Consider the following 22,585-nt stretch of genomic DNA (forward strand, 5'->3'; position numbering starts at 1 on the left):
AGGTGATTCTGAACAGAAAGTCCAAGGCCATCATTTAAATTTAAATCTAAAATTACTGGTCCCTTATTTTTCTGTATAATTGGGCTGATATAACAAAATACTTTATGCTGAATGGCTCTTAAACATCGGACATTTATTTCTCTCAGGTTTGGTAGACTGGTAATTCTGTGTGTGTGTGAGAGAGAGAGAGGGAGAGAGAGAGGAGAGGGAGAGAGAGGGAGAGGGAGAGAGAGAGAGAAGAGAGGGAGAGAGAGGGAGGGAGAGAGAGAGAGAGGAGAGAGAGAGAGAGAGGAAGAGGGAGAGAGAGGAGAGAGAGGTAGAGAGAGGGGGGGGGAGAGAGATAGAGGGAGAGAGAGGGAGAGAGAGGGAGAGGGAGAGAGAGGGTGCTTTCCTTATCTGGGGAGTGAAGGCTTGTGTTTAGTCCTTCCCTTGTGCCTCTGCTCAGGCTCCATATCTACTAAACACTTGAGATATGCCTAGTGCTCAATAAAAGCCCAATTGGGCAAATGGGATGGCATCAAATTAAATATCTGTACAGTAATAATTATAAATTATGTGTATTTAGAACAGGAACATGTTGGATGCACCAGTACAGTTCTTATTTCTACTTCTTGTAAGCTTCAGGGAGTCCACTTGAATGCACCTCTCACAGGACAGTGGGCCCAAGATCAGTACTGTCAGTTAGCAGCCTGTTTCCTTCCCCAGCTGCCCATTCCTGAGGTTGGATCTGTTTCCCTTTCCTTGCTCCTGGGACTCCCTACCAGCACCATGGTCCTAAGAGTTTCAAATGTGCACTTCCCGCCCACCCCCCAAAAAAGGTTTCTCCCTAAACTATTATCTTCTAGCCTCCAGGTGTTCTCTCAGAACCTGCATCCAGAAAAGCTCCAAAACAGTTCCTTACGGGTGCTCTACTACACTCTTTCCTAGCTGCAGATGGGCCCACAGAACCTGCACAGCAGTGAAACAGCCTTCCTGGACATTCCAGGAAGTAGCATTCCAGCTTTATGACCATACCGCACACAAAGCTGCACCCCAGTGTCAATAGGAAGTGGTCATGGACAATTACGGCGTCCTTTATTCACTGACATAATCAACAAAAGTCCTGGAAAGACTCAGCAGAGAGAGCCCGAAGGGTCCTGGACCCTAATAGGCTAGCTGGGGATGGGTACTCATGAAATCCTGTATCCAGCATAGAAGGACAAACGGACAGAAGTGGTCCCCACATACAAAGTCCTGGGCCATTGAGCTGTGGACTCGACTCCTCCTGGGGGGTTTCGGCACCATCTAATAGGTTATTTGTCCACAGGTGAACTGAGCAAGCCACCTTATATTATATCTAAGGCAGGTTTATTGGGACACTGCTCTCAGGCAAGTTCACTGGCCCCAAGGATTGAGGCCAGTGGAATCTCCATGGGGAAATTGGGAGGGAAGGAAAAGAGGATTAGAGAAAAGGTGATTGATTAAGCAGAGAGAAGACAGAGAGACCAAAATGTCTGGATTATATAGGGAAGAGCCTCTGCGGATAGGACAGCCCCTGGGCTGGAAAGTTTAGGGTAGGGGCAGGGTATGCCAGGTAGGGACTGAGGGATGCCAGGAGAACCTGGAGGCCAGGTCTGCTTTGATATAAACCTCAGTCCCTTGTCCCAGATTGAAACCAAACAATATCTACTCTTTGGTAATGATAATAATGCAATTTAATATTATTGTTTTTAATTGGCTATGGGAGGAGTAGTGGATCTTAAAAAATGTAATGGCAACAGAAAATGCATTAATCCTCGTCATTATACTTTGTTTTAATTAGTTCTGAAGTGCTTGTTTTGGTCTATAGCAAAGACTTTTTCTTCCAGTTTCCTTATTTAAGTAGTCATATATTTAGTAGTACTGTGGATTCTTTATTTTCTGACCAGGCAGATGCTACAATAAGTAATAACACGTAATTTAAAAGTACACATTGAGTGTGTTTATTAAAGTCTGTAACGATGATGTTCTGAGTAACAGTGCATTTTTATATTTTAGCTATGCCTATATAATAAATGCAACTAAAATTTATTGTTATTCTTTTTTTTTTTTTTTTAGACAACAAATTTTTCTCTTGTGCCTTTTGGGAGGCCTGGTGGAATGGTTCGTGTCATGAGAAAATAACTTTAGCTACATTTTTTTAACAGATACTTTCATTAACTCAAGTAGAGTGAGTTTGCATGCATCTCACTAACTTCCATAATGGCTCTTAAGCTTTGTACTAGAAATGTTCGTCACGTGTACCTGAGTGCACGGGTTCTCTAAAGTGAGTTGTTAGCCTCAGAGCCTAGGCCTGACAGCACTAGCGAGCCAGGCTTACCCACTTCTTCAGCAGGCCGTTGAACAGACAATAGTGAAAAGCTGAAAAAAGAGAGATGTGTTTGATGTCCCCACATTTGGGAAGAAGCAAAAGATCCAGAGAGGGGCACAACTCCGTCTTTAGGGCCCTTTTGTTTGTATGAGTAGGCAGTCCTAGTCCGCCTGTGTTCCCATTAGCTCCAGCCTCTCCTGCCAAGGAGTCTGACAAGCTGCCGTAATTATGGGATATCTTTTTCTGGGAGACACGTTTTTTCCACTAGCCAGTGCCAGGCCTCAGACTTTCTATTTTCTCACCATGAAATTCCTGAGGAAACCCCTATTTTTTCATTACTTCAGTATCCAGAGAGAGGTGCAAATATCTTTTTTTAGAATTTTTCACTTCTATCAAGATGGTTATAGTAAATTAATCAAAATGTATGATATCAATCTCCAAATTGTATCCACATGCCCATGATAACTCTCCATCAGGTGACAACGCACAGTATCTGGGAAACTCTTCTCCGACTTGGTTGCCAAGGAGTTCTTGGTTTTTCTTGCTTCCTTCACAAGCATAGCTGTTCTCTAGCAGACCTTGTCAACTTTCCGACTTTGATCTGCCTTACTAGTTTCTAATATTAAAGAGTAATCCAAGGATTAGAATGCAGTGAATTTAGAATATTTATATTCTCACGAAGCGTCTTTTCATTCTTTTGTACTAATTGAGTTACCGGTATTTCTAAAGTTTGCGATGTAACATATTTCCTTCCCGAAGGACAAGTGAGAGGAAGCAAGCAGTATATCACCAAGATACTAGTGATGAGCAAGTTCCCACTGTGGTCCATGCAAACATGCAAACCCATGGCCCATGCAAACCACAGCCCAAAACTTTTGAGTGTAATGGTGAAAATCAATCAGAGGTGACTTTTTTTTTATGTGTTTATATGGGGGGTCGTACACATGAATTCAGTACCCATAGGGCCAGAATGTGTCAGGTACTTGGGAGCCGGCGTTAGAGGGCAGTAGAGAGCTGCTTGGGTTCCGGAGCTGAACTCAGGTCCTATAAGAGTTGTATGTGCCGTCCCAGTCATGTCCCTGCTCCCTAGAGAAGGCTCTTCTTACCATAAGGATGAGTAAAAAGATAAGCAAAGCATGGAGAAGAAAGAAGTCTGGTTTAAGAAAGCTGAGAAATGATACATGTGTGTGTGCTTATGTATAATATGTGTATATGTGTGCACAATGCAATTCTCTAATTTAGGTTGGCTATTTGAGATTTTGCATATGCTTCTCTTTCTTTAACAAACAACTCTTATTATATAGTCCTTAAATTATTTTCCCCAGTTGATTACTGCATGATTATCGTACAGTAAGTTGGGAACCGTTTTCATCTGTTTGGGGAAGACTTATTTACATCTTTGCTGTAATTAATATACTTCCCAATATCCTGTAGCATGCAGATGTCAGCCCTTTTCAGGCAGTGGATCGGATGATGGTAAACATGCGAAACGGTATGCAGGAGCTACAAAGAAACTTTGTAAGTACTAAAGATAAATGGAAGAGAACATTATTTTAGTTATTGATCGCCTGTGTTATAGTGACTTTCAAACATCTTTAACCATAGTTAAAATAGCAAAAAAAAAAAAAAAAAAAACTTACATGATTAATACATACAGTACTTGTAGTTTGTCCCTGAAGCAGATGTGTAAGTTGATTATATTACATTAGGATATTATACTGTCAGCCTGCTGATCTTTTCTTAGTCGATAGAAAACTTAAAATTGTATTTCACAACCTCTAAGTCTTAACTTCCGCAATTTAAAAAAACTACAGCCTCAATACATTCTTCTGAGTCTGTTACAAATGAACATTTTCTATAAATTTACATGTTTTATTATTACCTCTCCAAAAACTCATGGGATGCTAGCAACTGAATTTTAATATTAAAAACCTGAAAACAATGATTTGTATGCTAGATTAGATTCATACACTCTGAATATTTTAAACAAATACTAATACTTCTACTGATCTGCTTATAACAGTAGGATCAAAACAAGTAACTTGGTTTGATCTGAAAGTGACCTGTTTCATTCCAATAACCACTGGAATTCTATGGATCATTTAACAATGCCAAGATCCAGGGCATTAGTGATGGTTTTTGCAGTTTATCAACCTGGTACCCAGAGAGGGTATGAAAGCCCCTGATACATGCCTAGTTCGCTTGATCCTGGTCGGCAAGGCTGTTACAGGAAATAGCTTGTGGGAGGGTGGGGTGGGGACATCCTCGTGGAGATGGGGTGGTGGGAGGAGGTATGGGACGTGGGACAGCAGGAGGGTGGACCGGGAGGGGAATAAAATCTTGAGTGTAAGTAAAATACAATAAAATAAATGAACAAAAAGAAACAGCCTCTGCCTAAAGGACTGTGGCATCTTTATGTAAAGCTAAGCCACAGACTCAGACTAGCGAATCACTTGTTATTCTTTAGAGAAGTAGAAATGAGCACTAAAAATGGAAGTAGATTAGGATGCCAGGTTCTGTTTGGATCAACTATATAGCTAATATTGTTGCTTCTTGGCATTCAATCTTCATATTTGACTAGAATCTTAGTTTGCAATTTCCTTTGTCTCCAGGGTCAACTTTCAATGGATCCAAATGGGCACTCGTTTTGTTCTTCCTCTGTTATGACCTATTCCAAAGTAGGAGATGAACCGCCAAAGGTTTTCCAGGCCGCAACTCAAACCCGTAGGGTTCCAGGAGGAGTAAGTGTTCCTTACGGTTGTTTTTCAGATGGTCTCACTGGGTAGCCCCAGTGGGCCTCAAACTACCCCAGTCCTGCTTCAGTCTCGGAAGTCTGCAATCAATGGTAGGAACTATCATGTCTGGCACTGAGGATTTTTTAAACATTCTTAGTGTTTGAGTGAAGTATAGAAGAATTATATTGTCTGACAGTGGGACGGACAGGAGGAGGCAAGGAGATAGGATACTTATCACTATGGAAACCTTAAACTCAGGAGAGACTAAAGGGGGACTTTGCCCCAAGAACTCTGAGGAGTTAGACATCAGGAGACAAGGAAAGGAAACCGGCTGTGCTGCTAAACCAAGGTTAGAATACAAAGGATAATAATGGCAGGTCAGAGAACCAGCCGAAGTGGATGGCCTAGGCAGTTATCAATAATCAGTCTCAGTCCTTATTTCTGGTAATTAAGTGACAGGGAGGAAAAACAAGTTTTTAAATACGACCCATAGTAATGAAAATTCTTGGCTTCTACAAACTGATATGAAAATTCCCATTTTTCCATTACCTTGTAGGTTGCAGTAAGATTTTAGAATCACTGAATAATGACTATAAAGTAATTCAGAATTTCAGTTCTGACATGCAGACATACCTGTTAGCGATCTCTTTGCATTGTTTAGCAGATTCACTGCCATTTTCATTTGCTGAACATAGCAAAGTCTTAAAGTAAACAAAGTATGATTATAGATGTCATACAGAAAATCATATTAATAATCTTTGGCTAGTGTAAACATTCTAGTTAAATTTCTGTGGAGTTGGTAGTTAGGAGTCATGAGACTTGAACCCTTCCACATAAGCAATGGGTAAGTAGTTACACTAATAGCTTCTGTCCATTGCCTTGTTGTTTTCTCAGGGTTTATTTATTTATTATCTATGAGTACACTGCAGCTGTCTGCAGACACCAGAAGAGGGCATCTGATCCCATGACAGATGGTTGTGAGCCACCATGTGGTTGCTGGGAATTGAACTCAGGACCTGTGGAAGAGCAGTCAGTGCTCTTAACCATTGAGCCATCTCTCCAGCCTTGAAGATTTTATATAACTTATTTTTTATGATTTATTTATGTAACCAAATTTTGTATAACATTGTTTTAATATTTTATTATGACTTGGAAAAGGTAAACTGTTTTTTTTTTTTTTTTACCATACCATGTTGATATGAGAACTGAGTATAGTTACTCATTTTTTTCTCTCTCTTTTGTTTATTAGATAATCTGTATTTACATTTGAGATGTTACCCCTTTACCCTGCCCTGCTCCCATCCCCCTCCCCCTCCATTTGCATTGACGAAGGTGCACTCCCTCCTGATCCTCATTTTATTAATTATACAAGATAATGGGCATTGCAGCAGCAAATCCACTGCCTTACTTCATAAACAGACCCTGAAGAACACAGGACGGGACCCATTCTGACATCCTTAAGTATTAGTTAAATAGCTTTCACTGTCTCTTCAAAGGTGAAAGAAACCAGGAAGGCAATGAGAGACTCTGACAGTGGCCTAGAACGAATGGCTATTGGTCACCACATCCACGACCGGGCTCATGTCATTAGGAAGTCAAAGAACAACAAAACTGGAGATGAAGAGGTCAATCAAGAGTTCATCAATATGAACGAAAGTAAGTCACTGCGCGCGCGCACACACACGCACAAGTGCTTGTCAACAGTTAAAATAGCAGCTGCATTTCTAGAACTTCATGAATTTTAATTTTTATTAAGATAAACAGTGTGTAGGAAATTTTTATCAAAATTATTCAATTGTTCTATCATCTAATTTACATTTTTTAAAAAATTACAAGTTGTTAATGTGAGATATCAGTTTTCTTATAAGATGAAAGATTTTGATGTTTTCTCTTTTAGTAATAACAGTAGGCAAAATGGGCTTTTTAAATTTTTTGATTGTCAAGAAGCGTACTTGAAAAGCTTAAAGGAACAAATAAAAGCCAATCATAACTTTGATCCGAGGTACCACTCACGCTTTGATGAATTTCTCTTGAATAGTTTTGTGAGTGTGTAAACATCTATGTGGTTCGTCTGTGCTCAGCTTATCTACCATTGTACGTGCAAACCTAATGTTCACAAGTATTCCGAATGGTTACCTAAAGGTTCCAGGGTAAACAGACCATAGCTTCTAGAGTTTGGACAAATAATCTTAGTTTCTAGTGCGTATGAGACAGCATACATGATACTAAGCAAATCTTTGTTTCCTAGACATATTTATTTATAATGCGTTTAAGCCATTCTAGTGCCTAGCTTTTCTCATTAGATTTTAAACTATATTAAAATTACTAACACTATTGACAAAGTGTTTTTTTCCTAAATAAGCATTAATCAAGCTTTTATGCCTTAATTAAAATAGAATTATATTGAAATGTCAGTACATTTATCTTAAATTTTCAGAAAGTACTTTGAATAATGTTTTAGCATAGTCAAGAGCTTAGATTAATGTTTCATTCAGAAAAGGAAATTATATTTGAATTACATAAAAATTACTCTTCTGGGCTTGTTAGGTGGAACTTATTACCAAATCTTACAGCTCAAGTTTAACCCTCAAGGTCCTACATGGCAGAGGAGGGAATCTACTCTTAGAAGCTGTTGTCTAACCTCCATGGCTGCAAAGTGTACAGGCGAAAACACACAAACACACACACAGAAATAATAACTGTAGCAAAGTGTTTTTTGTTATATATAAGAGAAAGGCCAAATACTTGAGCTTTCTTTATGATAAGCATTGTGATCTTACTAAAACTTGTACTGAGTGGCCTAGAGTTATGGGTTAGACATTAAGACTACTTACATGCTGCTCTTACAGAGGACCCTGGTTCAGTCCACTGTCAGGATGTAGTGAGGAGAGGGAGGCCCTAAGTGAGTGCACAGCATTGGTGTGGGTACAGCCTTGACCAGGACCAAGGCCTCAGACGGATGAGAGACTGGCAAAGCCTTCTTCCTCAAGTCCAAGTGTGCATCTTTACAGTGTGTACAAAAGCTAGCAGCATCAGCCTCCTCCTCCTCCTGGATGTTTTTAAAGATTTAGACGGCTTGTCTGCAGACACCTCTTGTGGATACTACCTAACCCCTCCCACGTCAGTAAAAGCAGTGACGTTCTAGGTTGTCGTCTGGCGGTTGGTGCTACTCAACAGAGTGCTTACACCCCATCTGATCCCAGCTTTCTTTATGTGTGTCTATTTATCATTTCTTTATTCCCTTGCAGGCCCTAGTCAGGGTTCCAGGGCCAACCTGTGTGGGATGCATCATCAAGTGGCTTACAAGTACTTTTAGCTACAGCTCCAGGGAGAGGCCTCTGGCCTCCAAGGGCACTAACACATGTGCTCATTCACACATGCACATATAATTAAAGCACAATATACATACATACATACATACATACATACATACATACATGTATGGAGATACTAAGTATTTTGTAATGATCAATATTCAATATGTTGGAAAAAATCAAATTTAAGATATCTTTATAAAGGTAATCTAAAAGGCATCTATGTGTTGTTTTTATGGAGGTTAGTGTACCTACCTCATGACATCATAAATTGTTAGGAAACAGACACCAAGCTTAAGAAGTCGTTAGGAACATGAAGCACTGAATAAAAATGCAAGCTACAGAAGGAGTGTCTAAGAACATGGGAACATTATGGTCATGGTGAAATGATTCAAAACATTATAGTCATTATGAGGCCATTGAAAAGATTTCATAATTGATATACTTGAGTCATCTAGCCCATATAGGATAATAAGGATAGCCAAGAAGATACGTGAAGAGTCATATTGTCAGTAAGCAGATAGTGAATACAAGGGAAATGTTGCAGAGGCTTCTGCCTCTGTTGTAGGGTTAGACGTCATGAAGTGTACGATGACCTAAAGCAATACTGACAGAAGAGACCTACATACTCATTCCCTTTATTTCGATATCGAATGTAGGTGACGCTCATGCTTTTGATGATGAGTGGCAAAATGAAGTTCTGAAGTACAAGCCTATTGGAATGCGAAGCGTGGGTCATGAGCACCCAGGGTCTCGGGAACTCAAAAGGAGGTAAAGGCTCGTTCTAAAAACAGTGCTTTTAAAGAGATTTACAAGTTATGGAGATTAGGTTGTGGAGATAGCTCATTCAGTAGAGGTTTTGCCATGTAATCACTATGTTTAATTCTCAAAACTTAAATAGTAAGTTACAAGTAGCCTGACATAGTAACATGCAGCTGTAATCCCAACACTGAGGAAGAAGAGACAGACAGACACCAGCTTACCTTGAGTCAAACCCTAAACTATGGTGACCAAAAATGATATGACCTATATAAATGCACATACACACCAACGTGAACCTCTCCACACACATGCACTCTCATCCTCATACACAAATACAGTAAGTTGTATAACTTTGCCTCTTATTAAGTTCTTAAGGATATCCAAGATTTATCTTTTATGAAAAAAGAAACTTTATATTGAATCTGTGTGGTCAATACAAGTCAAAATTTGTCTCTGAAAACCAAAAAATAGGATTTTAGAACTGTACTGAATCATCAGGAAAAATTAGACAACAACTCTAAGGAAATTTTACATACTGTGATTTATATTGTAAAGCAGCTCCTAATGTAAATGTTCAAAGTTGTCCATTTCACACAAGGCTTGGATATCTATATAGACAGTGTAAGGGAAAGGTTTGTATTCTAAAAACTTAACTTTTGTACCAAGTCAAAATTCAGTATTTAATTATAAATGAATTTTAAATACTTTCATAATATGAAATAGTATTGGGAAAGTATTTAAGGTGATATTTCATATATATTAGATATTTTAGATAAATTTTATAAAAAATTTTTATTTTTGAAGTTGCTTTTGGAATAACTAGAAAAATTTTGTTGAAACCACATATTAAGATGTATAGCTTTTACATAGTACATATTCTGAAGTTATTAATTCTTGGGAACCATGACTTGACTCCCAAGTTCTTAGGAGAAACTTGCAGTTTCTTGAAACAGAAATCCAGTCTAGGCTCCAAGAGGGTGCAGGGTTGAAGAAGGCCTCAGGAACCAGTGCTAGACTCATGGACATCAAATAGTTGAGAAGCTTTTTATGGAATTCCATGAGCTGGCATCCAAGTACTCGTTTAGAAATTTAGAGCCTGAATACTTTCTATAAAAACACTTTAAAACTTGCCTCTATCTTTTTGGTAATATTTGTCTTGCATTGAAACATTGTTTAAAGTTTAAACACAAAATCTGGGTGCGGGGTAGAGAAAGTATGTTTGTTTCTGATGCTCTGTAAACCTGTGGCCATCAGCCTCATGGTAGTTCTATCCAGTAGAATTTTCAGAAGTGACTTACCATGTGATAGCGTGTGCTGGCCAGCATGTTAACTATTAGATATGCGTGACTATTGATTCCCTTTGACACTTGGGTGGCACAACTCAGGAGCTGAATTAAATATAAATGTTGCTTATGACTACAATTTTGACAACACTTTAAGATGCAAGTGATTCAGTAAACCTTAGGTAAGATAGCTCTACGTTCTTATATGTTGCTCCAGTTATTAAGGATTTTTAAAGATAAAACTCTAGATTACAGTGGCTTTTAGCTTAATGGTATTAATAGTCATATGTATATTTCTTAGAGAGAAAATTCATCGAAATTCGGCCATTGAGAGTGGAAGAAGATCAAACATTTTTGTGGACAAACTCAATGTCAAAGGATCACCTGTGAAAATCACCAAAAAATAAATAGCCGTGCATTTCATTTTGTTTAGTTGGTTATTTTAACAAAGCCATGGCATGGTGCTGGCTACTACACAAAAGACCAATCTCCTGTTGTTAAATTAGTGGTGAATTTCGAAACTTTCTTCCGAATCTGAATGTTCTTGTAAGTTTTAGCTTTACATTGTTCGTACTTTAGGAATAAAATTTTGATGTTCAACAATGTGGCTAAATTGGTTAACCATCTATATAAAATCTTTAAGATGAACTCACTTTAAAACACACACGCTCATTTCACTTTCTCAATTATTCTGCTATGACAATATATAAATAAAACTGACTCAATTAAAGTATACATTTTAATAATAGGTATAATACATTTATCCATAGTGTAAATGCATAAACCCTCACATACTTACCATGGTGATGGTTCTGTGTAGCGGTGAATTGTTAAACTGCTCTGAGCTTCCTGCAGCTGCCCAAGAGCTCTGGATTCACAAATGGACACAGATACACACACACACACACACACACACACACACAGACACAAACACACAGACACACACACAAACACACACACACACACACACACACACACACACACGACATTATTTTTAATATGCCTTACTAGCTCAATGACTGGATACTTCTAAACCTCCCCACAGCTAGCATACACTCCCCTCCAGTATTCCTGAGTTAAGGCTTTCTAAATCTATATTTTATCTCTGCTACCCAAGATCCAGTTGGGAGAGTGGTGCCTGGGCCGCTTTCCTGACTCATTCTGATTGCACTCCTTTCCTGCCATGGCCTGGGCCATCTTTCCTCCTGCATGCCTTCTCCTGGACTCCTAGAAGCCCCGCCTCTTTCATCCTGCCCAGCCACTGGCCATTGACTGTACTGATTAATCCAGAACCAGTTAGGGACAGGGACCCTCAGCGTTTGGACATACAGATTTCTGTGTGATTTGGGAGATGAATTTAGACATAGCATTAGAACCAGTCCCCAACAGTTCTGACCTGGTTCTATCACTGAGTTAGTACAGAAAAGTAAGACATTAAAACAAAATATATCCAGTGTCTCGAAGGATAGTATTTCTCAAGTTTTATAATGTGCTATATAATTAACTAGCTTAAAACCTTAAAATAATAAAGCTATATTAATGATCCAGGCATGGTAGCTCACACCTCTGATCCAGATTTCCTAGAAGGCGAGGCAAGAGAATTGCGGTGACTTTGAGGTCTTAGATAGGTAAAAGACCCTATCTCAAAAATAAATTATTTATACATAAATACATATACACTATTAGTATTTTAGAGGAAATTACCTTGAAAAAATCAGGAATGATCAGTTTCTTTTCAAAAGAATATTTTAAATTGCTAATGTATATGGATTTTATAATTTCTGCATAAAACATAGGGTTTGTTCCATATCACACTCATAATTTATTATAATTTATATATCCTTCCTTTTAAAACTTTTAATGTTGCCTATTTCTGTCTTGTCGATGCTTAGAGACGCCTTATACACTAAAAAAAAGTACAGTTTCTGTTTTGAAAACTAGAGTAATCGATTTTCTCAAAATTCATTAGATGTGTAGTCCTGAGCAAGGTGCTGTTACCTCAGTTGCTCTTCCTTTGGTCATACCATTTAAGAATTCAGCTAGCCTTTCCCTCTGGAATTCAAGTACTAACCTATCTTTACACAAGTTGGGGATAGAGTTTATAAGAATATAGAGAGGTTCTTTCATAATTTTTATCAAGAAAAAAATTCAGCATTGTTCTGTAAGCCTCAGTCTTTCCTAAGGAGTAAAACCACATTCACACTTCACTAGCTAATTACGGTACATTCTGGTTATTTTTTCTGAATTTTGTATTATGTCATTAATAGGTCATTAAAATCTTTTAAAGTATGTTTATTCACTTAATAACTAAAGTTAATTGAGCACGTATCAGTTTTTTGAAATTCTGAAGCCTATTATATTTATTAAAGTGTTTATTATATTAACAAACAGTTGGGAGCTAGGCATGCTGTTGAATGGCCTTGACCCCACCAGTATGGAGGCTTAGGCTGGGGAACCACAACACTGAAGGATGTCTGAACAACAGCATAAATGAAGGACAGTCTGGGCCTTATATCAGAAATTTTTTAATGTAAATACAATTATCTATGGGGGGGGATAAATTAGTTACTCCATGTGGCCATGTGCACATGGGCCCTTAATTTGAAATGTCTGTGAAATGCAGTTGATGGGCCCTTAATTTGAAATGTCTGTGAAATGCAGTTGATGGGCCCTTAATTTGAAATGTCTGTGAAATGCAGTTGATGGGCCCTTAATTTGAAATGTCTGTGAAATGCAGTTGTAACTCTTGTGGACAGGTAGAGGTTATGCATTGCCATAGATTGTAAAACATAAATCCCAAGACCCCCATTTCACAGGTGGGAAAACGGATTTTTTTCCCACTTAGAACCTGGGTGATTCACTGGACTCTAGAACCCAGCTCTTTTCTACTTGCTGTACGCCAGAGATGTTTAAAACCAATGAAGGCCTGAAACAGCCGCATTGCATTACAGAGGCATGTAGATTTGCTGCCAGCATTTAGTTCCTTCAACTTCAGGATATGCAAACTTCTCTATTTATTTATTTATTAGATGATAATAGATTTATTAGATGATTTGAGATATTATCCCTTTACCCCACCCCACTCCCACCTCCCCCTCCACTTGCCTTCACAGCAGTGCACTCCCTTCTGATCCCCCTCTCCACCCCATTGTCTTGACATTCCCCTACATTGGGAAGCATGCCCTCTCTGAAACAAAAGCCTCTTCTCACATCGATTCCAGAAACTGCCATCTTCAGCTACATATGCAACTGGATCAATAGGTCTCTCAAAATGCTCACAAAGGCTGGTGTTTTACTCCATTGGAGTTTTGGAGAGTTTGGTTGGTTGATAATGTTGTTATCTTCCCATGAGGTTGCAAACCCTTTCAGCTCCTTAGGTACTTTCTTTAGCAACCTCATTGGGATTCCCGAGTTCAAACCGATGGTTAACTGCAAACATGCTCAGCTGTATCTATGTGACTCTAGCATAGTCCCTGAGGGGGCATCTCTGCCAGTAAGTACTTCTTGGAACCAGCTATAGTGCTTGGATTTGGTGACTGCATATGTGGTGGATTCCCAGGTGAAGGAGTTTCTGAGTGATCTGTTCTTCAATCCCTATTTCTCTATTTGACCTTGCATTTCCTTCCATGAGAGTTTTGTTCTCTTTTCTTTTTTTTTTTTTTTTTTTTAACAGACTTAGTTCATTTATTTTGTCTTTTATAAAAACCCTTATGTGGTAGCCACAGCTGGAGCCTGGGTCCTCTGAACAGAGACTCTGGTGTGGGTTTTCACAAGATGATCAGTGAATTCCTGATAAGGAGACTTGGTGAACACAGTTTCTTTCCAGAGGTCAGGGGTCAAGTAGCTGTAGGACTTTGAGACATCAAAGTAGCTGTAGGACTTTGAGGCATCAAAGGTGGCCTTGGCAAAGTTGACCAGGGTGGCAGTGCAGCCTTTGGCTGAAGTGTAGCAGTCATCTATACCGGCCACCATCAGAAGCTTCTTGGGCACAGGAGCAGAGACAAAGCCAGTGCCTCTGGGGGCAGGAATGAGACACCAGCACAGAGCCACAGCGGCCTGTCACCTTGCATTGGACAGTGTGGGGCTTGCCAATCTTGTTCCCCCAGTAGCCTCTCCTCACAGGGACGATGGAAAGCTTGGCCAGGATAATGGCCCCTCGGATGGCAGTGGCAACCTCCTTGGAGCACTTAACACCAAGACCAACGTGACCATTGTAGTCCCCGATAGCAACGAAAGCCTTGAACCTGATCCGCTGGCCAGCCTGGGTCTGCTTCTGCACTGGCATGATTTTCAGAACCTCATCCTTTAGAGATGCACCCAGGAAAAAGTCGATAATCTCAGACTCCTTAATGGACAGGGAGAACAGGTAGATCTCCTCCAAAGACTTGATCTTCATGTCCTTAACCAGGCGGCCCAGCTTGGTGACGGGGATCCACTCCTTCTCTTCAGCTTTACCTCCACGAGCCCTGCGGCCTTGATCATGGCCTCGACCACGACCGCGGCCCCTAAGACCGCTGCTGAATCCTCTGCAGAAGCCGCCTGGCCTCCTAAGTCTGGGCCCCCGGGTCCTCCGGGCCCTCCCGCTGCACCGGCGTCATCCGCCATTTAGTGTTTTCCCGAAGAAGAAGAAGCTTTGTTCTCTTTTCTAAGAAGGACTGAAGCATCCCCATTTTGGTCTTCCTTATTTTTGAGCATAACATCTGTGAATTGTTTCTTGGGTATTGGGTATTCAGAGCTTTGTGGGGCTAATATCCTCTTATGAGTGAGTGCATACCATGTGTGTTCTTTTGTGACTGGGCTACCTCACTCAGGATGTTAGTCTCTAGTTCTATCCATTTGCCTATGAATCTGGAGGAAATGGATAAATTCTAGACAAATACCAGATACCAAAATTAAATGAGGATCAGATAAACCATCTAAACAGTCCCATAACACCTAAAGAAATAGAAGCAGTTATCAAAAGCCTCCCAACCAAAAAATGCCCAGGACCAAGTTAAGTGGAGAATTCTATCTGACTATTATAGAAGACCTAATACCTATACTCTCCAAACTATCCCACAAAATAGAAACAGAAGGAACACTACCCAACTCATTCTTAGAAGCCACAATTACACTCATACCTAAACCACATAAAGACACTACACAGAAAGAGCACTTTGGACCAATTTCTCTCATGAACATTGATGCAAAAATACTCAATAAAATTCTTGCAAACCGAATCCAAAAACACATCAAAACAATCATCCACCATGACCAAGTAGGCTTTATCCCAGGGATGCAGGGATGGTTCAACATATGGAAATCCATCAATGTAATCCACCATATAAACAAACTCAAAGGAAAAAACCCACATAATCCTCTCACTAGATGCTAAGAAAGCATTTGACAAAATTTATTTATTTAAGTGCGTGCTTTAGTATACCAGTAACAGCATTGGGAAGCTGTCATAGTGGAAATTCTGTACCAGTGCACATGTGTGTGTGGGCTTGTGTGCTCATGTAGACACCACCGGACAAAGTCTGGCGGTGCTCCTCACTGTCATCATCTTATTTTTCAAACAAGGCCTCTCATTGGTCTAGCGCTCACACATTAAACTTGCCTGGTCAGCCAGCCCCAGGAACTTACCAGTCCCCCTGTCCCCAGATTTGGATTATGAGCACAAACCACATTTATCTTTTTATATATGTACTCGGGATCCAACTCGGGCCCTGTGTTCACACAGCAAGCACTTTCCCAACGGAAGCATCTCCCTAGTAAACTTCATTTTAAACAGTATTTTATATAAGTGACATGAAAGGCAGAATGTCATAGATAACTTAATCTTTTACCTAGATCTTTATGCATATGACTTTACATAATACCAGTCAAATCTGAAGACACAGTGTAACTCTTAATCATAGCAGTTACAGAATATATAGACCCCTTTTCTCTTTTGATCTATCTTCTATAGAAATCAGATAACAATGAAAAAGATATGTCTCTTAACCGCAGTGATTTCATAGGGAATACATACAAATTATATGCCATTTAGAGGTTGTCACATAGTGTGTTGTATGTAGCCCAATTTATAAGTTTTCAAGAGATCCTGCATAGACCCTTAAAGAGATACAGCTATTAGGAAGATCAAGGTGCAGTGTGTTTGCAAATATGAGACATATCTTGATAATTTTCCCGTGGACATATATTCTTTTATCATTAACCTTTGAACCTGATGCAGACTGTTTCTCATTCCCTTTTAAACAGTCTCTCATTTGTCTAAGCCATGTGCTGGATGTAAAATATTTCACAAAAGCCATGTACTAAATACTATCTACTTAACATTTTACTAAGATTTATATGCATTGAAATCCAGCTTAAATCGTTGAAAGTAATTAAGACAGAATTTGTCTTTAAAAGTAAAGCATTGCCTTCCATTCCAAGTAATAAGTAAAAACCCGCGTTTCCTTCATTAATAGTAAATGAGGGTGTAGCCTTAAAGTGCATGTTGGAAATAAAAAGCAGTAATTAGGCTTTGTGTTTTAAATTTTTAAGTTTTAGTGCAATGAGATTTTCTTTGTTGGTGCAAAAACAGTTTTTACTCAAAAGGAATAAGAGAAAGTTTATTGTGGAGCCAATTTCTTTTTTTTTCCAAAAAAATTTTTATTGGATATTCTCTGCATTTACATTTCAGATGTTATCCCCTTCCCCCAATCTCATCCCTCCTCCCCTCCCATTGCCTCCATGAATGTGCTCCCTCTCCCAACCACCCTGTCCCACCTCTGCACCTTGGCATTCCCCTCACTGGGTAAATGAGCCTTCACTGGACCAAAGGCCTCTCCTCCCACTGATGCCAGAAAATGCTGTCCTCTGCTGCATATGCACCTGGAGTTATAGGTCTCTCCATGTGAACTCATTGGCTGGTGTTTTAGTCCCTGGGAGCTGTTGGTGGGTTTGGTTAGTTGATAATTTTGCTCTTCCCATGGGGTTGCAGACACTTTCAGCTCCTACAGTCTCTTTCTCTAGCTCCTTCATTGGGATCCTTGTGTTCAGTCCAATGGCTAGCTGCAAGCATCCTCCTCTGCATCAGTATGGCTCTGGCAGAGCCTCTGAAGAGGCATCCATGTCAGTTCTTGCCAGTAAGCACTGCTTGGCATCAGCAACAGTGTGTGGGTTTATTGGACGCATATGGGGTGGATCCCCTGGTGAGGCAGTCTCCGGATGATCTCTTCTTCAATCCCTGCTCCTCTATTTGTACCTTTATTTTCTCCCATGAAAGTTTTGTTCTTTCTTCAAAGAAAAGAGGCATCCACCTTCTGTCCTTCCTTTTCTTTGAGCTTCATAAGTTCTGTGGATGGTTTCTTGAGTGTTCTAAGCTTTTTTGGGCCAGTATCTGCTTATCAGTGAGTGCATACCATAAGTGTTCTTTTGTGACTGGGTTACCTCACTCAGGATCATAGCTTCAAATTCCATTCATTTGCCTAGGAATTTCAGGAAGTCATTGTTCTTAATAGCTGAGTAGTACTCCATTGTGTAAATGTACCACATTTTCTGTATCTGTTCCTCTGTTGCAGGACATCTGGGTTCTTTCCAGCTTCTGGTTATTATAAATAAGGCTGCTATGAACATGGTGGAGCATGTGTCCTTGTTAGATGTTGAAGCTTCTTTTGGGTATATGCCCAGGAGTGGAGCTAAAGTCATTGGGCATGAACCAAGAACACAAATTCAGATTACCCTATCAACGTGGCACTGTTTTCTGAAGTTTTGTAATAAACAGACATAGAAAGTCATAAATTAAGGTGTTTTTCAAATATGTTGATTCCTTCATGGTATAGCAAAGCTGGGCAAGTCTGAGACACGTGCCTCAGATGTACTCTGATGATCTTCCCGAAAGTACAAATAGATTTTTGTTTAATAGTGACAAAAATGGGAGAAGCATGAAAGCAGACAGGGGCAGCTTTGAAACAGAAGGGCATCAGGGAGATACAGAGAGGGACTGAGATGGTAAGGGGGATTACTTATTTATTTAGATAAATATGTATTTTTATTGCTTATTTTATTTATTAACATTTCAAATGTGGTTCCCTTTCCCCGTCTTTCCTCTGCAGACTCCCTCACATTTTACTCTATCAGGGTGCCCCACCCACCCACCCACCCATTCCTGCCTCACCGCACTAGCATCCCCTTACACGAGGGTATTGAGCCTTCAGAGGACCAAGGGCCTCCCTTCCACTGATGCCTGACAAGGCCGTCCTCTGCTACATATGCAGCTGGAGCCATGGGTCCCTTCATGTGTGCTTTCTGGTTGGTGGTTTAGTCCCTGAGAGCTCTGGCGAGTCTGGTTAGTTGATATTGTTGTTCTTCCTATGGGGTTGCAATCCTCTTCAGCCCCTTCAGTCCTTTCTAACTCCTCCATTTGGGGTTCCCATGTTAAGTCTGATGGTTGGCTGGGGGGGTGGTAATTTGATCACAATATAATTGCTGATGTAAAAAAAATCTCAAAAGTGATAAAATGATTTATTCTGGAGTCAAATAAGAGATTTGGGAACAAAGGTTTTCCTACAGTACTATATTTTAACATGGTAATAGTTTTCTGTAGATTTATAGTAACAGGACAAAGATCCTCATAAGACTTTTGAAATGTTCAGTAGGTTGGTTACAGACAGAGAGAAATCTCTATGTTAGGCCTCAGATGCTGTCTGATGGCATTCTTAACCTTTGGTTTATAGAAGTTAGTGGTCTCTTAAATTTATATATTATAAATGGTTTTACCAGATAGCCACAAAGATGGTAAGTCAGATTCAGCCAGGCAAAGAATGGCTATTAGGGCAGTAAATGTTGCCCAGGATAAGATCAGCTCTGGACATTCCAAACCCTCCACAGACATTGAAGTTCTTATTAGTCAGCCTTACAAAAAGTTCAGTTTAACGTGCTTGTTTAACAAGGCTGGAGTAAAGGTATTCTGAAGACACCCTTGTGCCTCTTGATCTACTAGACTATTGAAATAATCCCAAAGAAATAGGAATTTTCCTAGGATTCTCATGCTGAGAGAAGGAAAGGGTGCTATCCGCAGGGGGACCTTCTCTTCCAGAAAGATTTCGTACCATTCTCACAACTTATCACACCACCTTATGGGGTGAGAATGAAACCGGGAGGATGGGTCACAGTTGTTGGCAGGGCCACACTTTAACCAGAACTGTTGATGTGTGCATTTTCTTAGCTCTCTATTTAAACTTCAACCTCACTTCAGTAACTTGAACTTGGGGGCGGGGGATTCACTGGATGTGGTTGTTTGAATAAGCCTGGCTCAGGGGATGGCCCTATTAGTGTGTGGCCTTGTTGGAGTAGGTGTGGCCTTGTTGGAGGAAGTGTGTCACTGTGGGGATGAGCAATGAGATCCTCCTCCTAACTACTTGAGGACTCAGTCTTCTCCTTTCTGCCTTTGGATGAAGAGGTAGAACTCCCAATTCCTCCAGCCCCATGCCTGCCTGGATGCTGCCATGTTCCAGCCTTGATGATACTGGACTGAACCTCCGAACCTGCAAGCCTGCCCCAATTAAATGTTGTTCTTTATAAGATTTGCCTTAGTCATGGTGTTTCTGTTCACAATAAAATTCTAAGACACTGGTCTTCTCTGTCCCTCCTCCCAGTGTGGCCACGTTAAATAAAACTCGTTTTCTGCTTTCATGTTTAATTTGGCTCTTTTAATAACCTTGTTGACAGATGACTGGGCACGGCTTGGGACAAAGTTTGTGAAGACTTTGAGGACATGACTGCTCCGAGGTATAGTTGAGAACAGTTTTAATTGTCAGAGTGAGGGAGAGCTCAGCCAGGGACATCCGGAAAGGTCCAGAGTAATCATGGCCAACAAAGTAGGCCAGGCCATTGGAACATACGCCATGCTTCTCACATATAAGAAATGTGTCCTGTGGTCACATAGGCCCAAAATAGCATTCTCCATGCTAATGAGGAACCTAGAGGCCTGGAGGGCTTAGCCAATAAGCTTCCCTTCCCAGACATTACTCCCTGCAAAAGGTACTTAAGCTCAAGACCACCCTGAGAAATGGGGTATGTTTTTACTCATCCATCTTCTGCCATGACAATAAACTGTTTAGAACCTTGAACTGTCTCTTTTGTAAAGATCCTCCATGAGGCGCCTTTGTCTACAGAGCCATAGCTTTATTGTTCTGTAGAAGGCCTGTCTACAACTGGCCACAACTGCCACCAACTACTCCTTGCCTCCACCAAGCCAAGAACAATCACCCATGGGACAAGCTGGAGCTACACCCCAACCCCCACCACCACCACTAGACACTTGCCCTAGCTGACTTTGTTCTCTGCTCTTCCTCAACTTGTAAGACCCAAATTGAGACTTAACCTGTTTGAGGCTCCTATGAATGAGACAAGAGATCAGGGATCAATGCAAAAGTAAGAGGTTTATTAGTCCAGTGCACTGGGGTGGCCTACATCCCGAGGAGAGGCGACCCCGAAAGGCTGTTACATGCAGTTTTTATACTTTTTAGGGGTAAAGGTTACATCAGCAAGGTTATAATTTAAACTCATTGGCTAAGCATACTGACCTTTAAACCTGTTGGTTAGTGAGCATATGTGTCAGGACCCTGTCTGAGACTAGAGGGTCAGATGGCTATGATTCTCCTGAGAATTATTATTATTATTATTTTTTTTTTTTTTTTAGCTGAATCTGAAGAGTTTATTGCCTTCTATGCTTCACGGAAAATGTAACATATGTTTCTTCAGCACAACGTTGTGAAGCACACTGAGCATAGCTGAGTGTGTCATGTCTCTACTCAGTCCACGTCTCAGGACCAAATCATCGACTGTTCCACGGTGATTAAATACTTCCTGCAGTCCTTGGACATTATGCTTAACGTTCACTAATTTTCTCCTTTCAGTACAGGCAGCAATTCACCATTGTCTTTCAGTTCCTTGACAATATCCAATCCTCCAACAAGATCCCCTCTCACATATAGCTGAGGGTAGGTTGGCCAATTTGAGAACTTTTTTAATCCCTGACGCACTTCTTCATCCTCCAGTATATCAAAAGTTTCATATTCAACCCCAGTACTATTCAGTATTTCCAGAATCTGTTTGCTGAATCCACATTTTGCCTCCTGTTTGTTTCCTTTCATAAAGAGCATCACAGAAGCTTTATTGGTCAGCACTTTGAGCCTTTCCTCTAACTTGGGTGCTTTGGGACAAATTGTATCTAGTTCTTCTGATGCTTCCAACTCCTTAATTATGTCAAGTCCTCCTATAAGCTCTCCAGAAACATAGAGCTGAGGGTAGGTGGGCCAATTAGAGTATGTTTTGAGCCCCTGTCGAACTTCTTCATCTGAGAAGATATCGAAACTGCTGAACTGAATATTGTGTTTGTGAAGGATTTCCACCATCTGCTTGCTGAAACCACAGCGTGGTTCCTGAGGTGTTCCCTTCATGAACAGCATGCAGGGGGCAGCGTGAGTCAGCTTTTTCAGGCGAAGGTTGAGATCTTCTTTAAGATGCTCATTTGTACTAGGAGGAATGGATCCGCTAGACACATGTCGCTGGACTTTTTTGGTCAACTCTGGAGCATGTGCGCCATCTAATCGGTCGATTTTCTGAGAATTCTTGAAGAACAGGAAGGTGGGAACAGAACTAATCTCATATTTTTCAGATACTTCAGGAACAGCTTCGGCTTCCAGCTTCACAAATGAAACATGAGGGTGTTCTTTAGCTAACTCTGCCATGACATCGTTCATCTGCACACACTGTGGAGCCCATGGCGCCCAGAAGTAGACCACAAGGAGTGACTTGGTTTTGAGGCGCGTAGCTCCTCAAACTGCCCGGCAGAGCCGACCTCCAGCACCGCCACGGCTGCCTCAGCCGCCCCCGCCGCCATGCTGTCTCAGCCAGACACCAGCAGTCGAGCGCCGGAGGCTCGATGGGGAGGGACGGCTCTCCTGAGAATTATTTACTTAAGGAAGTCCCTTAGGCCAAGGCGAGGTGGGCCTCTGGGCCATTATTTTTGCACAGGACAGGGAGGAAAATTTAAGGAATGTGTAGGGTGGGTGCCAAGGGTAGAGAAATTTCTACTTCAACTTCTTCAAACTGAGTCTGAGGACCCCACAGCCCAACCTCTTCACAGGCCTAAAAACCAAACCAGCTCTGGTCTTTCCACATTTCAGA

The 22,585-nt window shown here is 40.6% G+C and overlaps 2 protein-coding genes across 2 annotated transcripts in view; one reads left to right on the forward strand and one right to left on the reverse strand.

The window, feature by feature from the left end:
- Positions 1–11,030, forward strand: part of MLF1 (myeloid leukemia factor 1) — a 32,397-nt gene extending 21,367 nt beyond the window's left edge. The window contains exons 3-8 of the mRNA XM_080915297.1: positions 2,077–2,121; positions 3,764–3,847; positions 4,942–5,070; positions 6,561–6,720; positions 9,038–9,149; positions 10,725–11,030. Coding sequence (XP_080771423.1) covers positions 2,077–2,121; positions 3,764–3,847; positions 4,942–5,070; positions 6,561–6,720; positions 9,038–9,149; positions 10,725–10,830 — 636 coding nt within the window. The 3' untranslated portion in view covers positions 10,831–11,030. The remainder of the gene's footprint in view (positions 1–2,076; positions 2,122–3,763; positions 3,848–4,941; positions 5,071–6,560; positions 6,721–9,037; positions 9,150–10,724) is intronic.
- Positions 11,031–21,100: 10,070 nt separating this feature from the next.
- LOC308419518 (glutaredoxin-3-like) lies at positions 21,101–22,298 on the reverse strand (the record flags this gene model as incomplete). The annotated part of the gene is given in 2 exon segments (XM_080915285.1): positions 21,101–22,226; positions 22,229–22,298. Coding segments are annotated over 2 exon segments (1,002 nt in total). The 3' UTR covers positions 21,101–21,294.
- Positions 22,299–22,585: the final 287 nt, after the last annotated feature.

Source organism: Micromys minutus, assembly GCF_963924665.1.
Source record: "Micromys minutus genome assembly, chromosome: 4".
Lineage (NCBI taxonomy): Eukaryota > Metazoa > Chordata > Mammalia > Rodentia > Muridae > Micromys > Micromys minutus.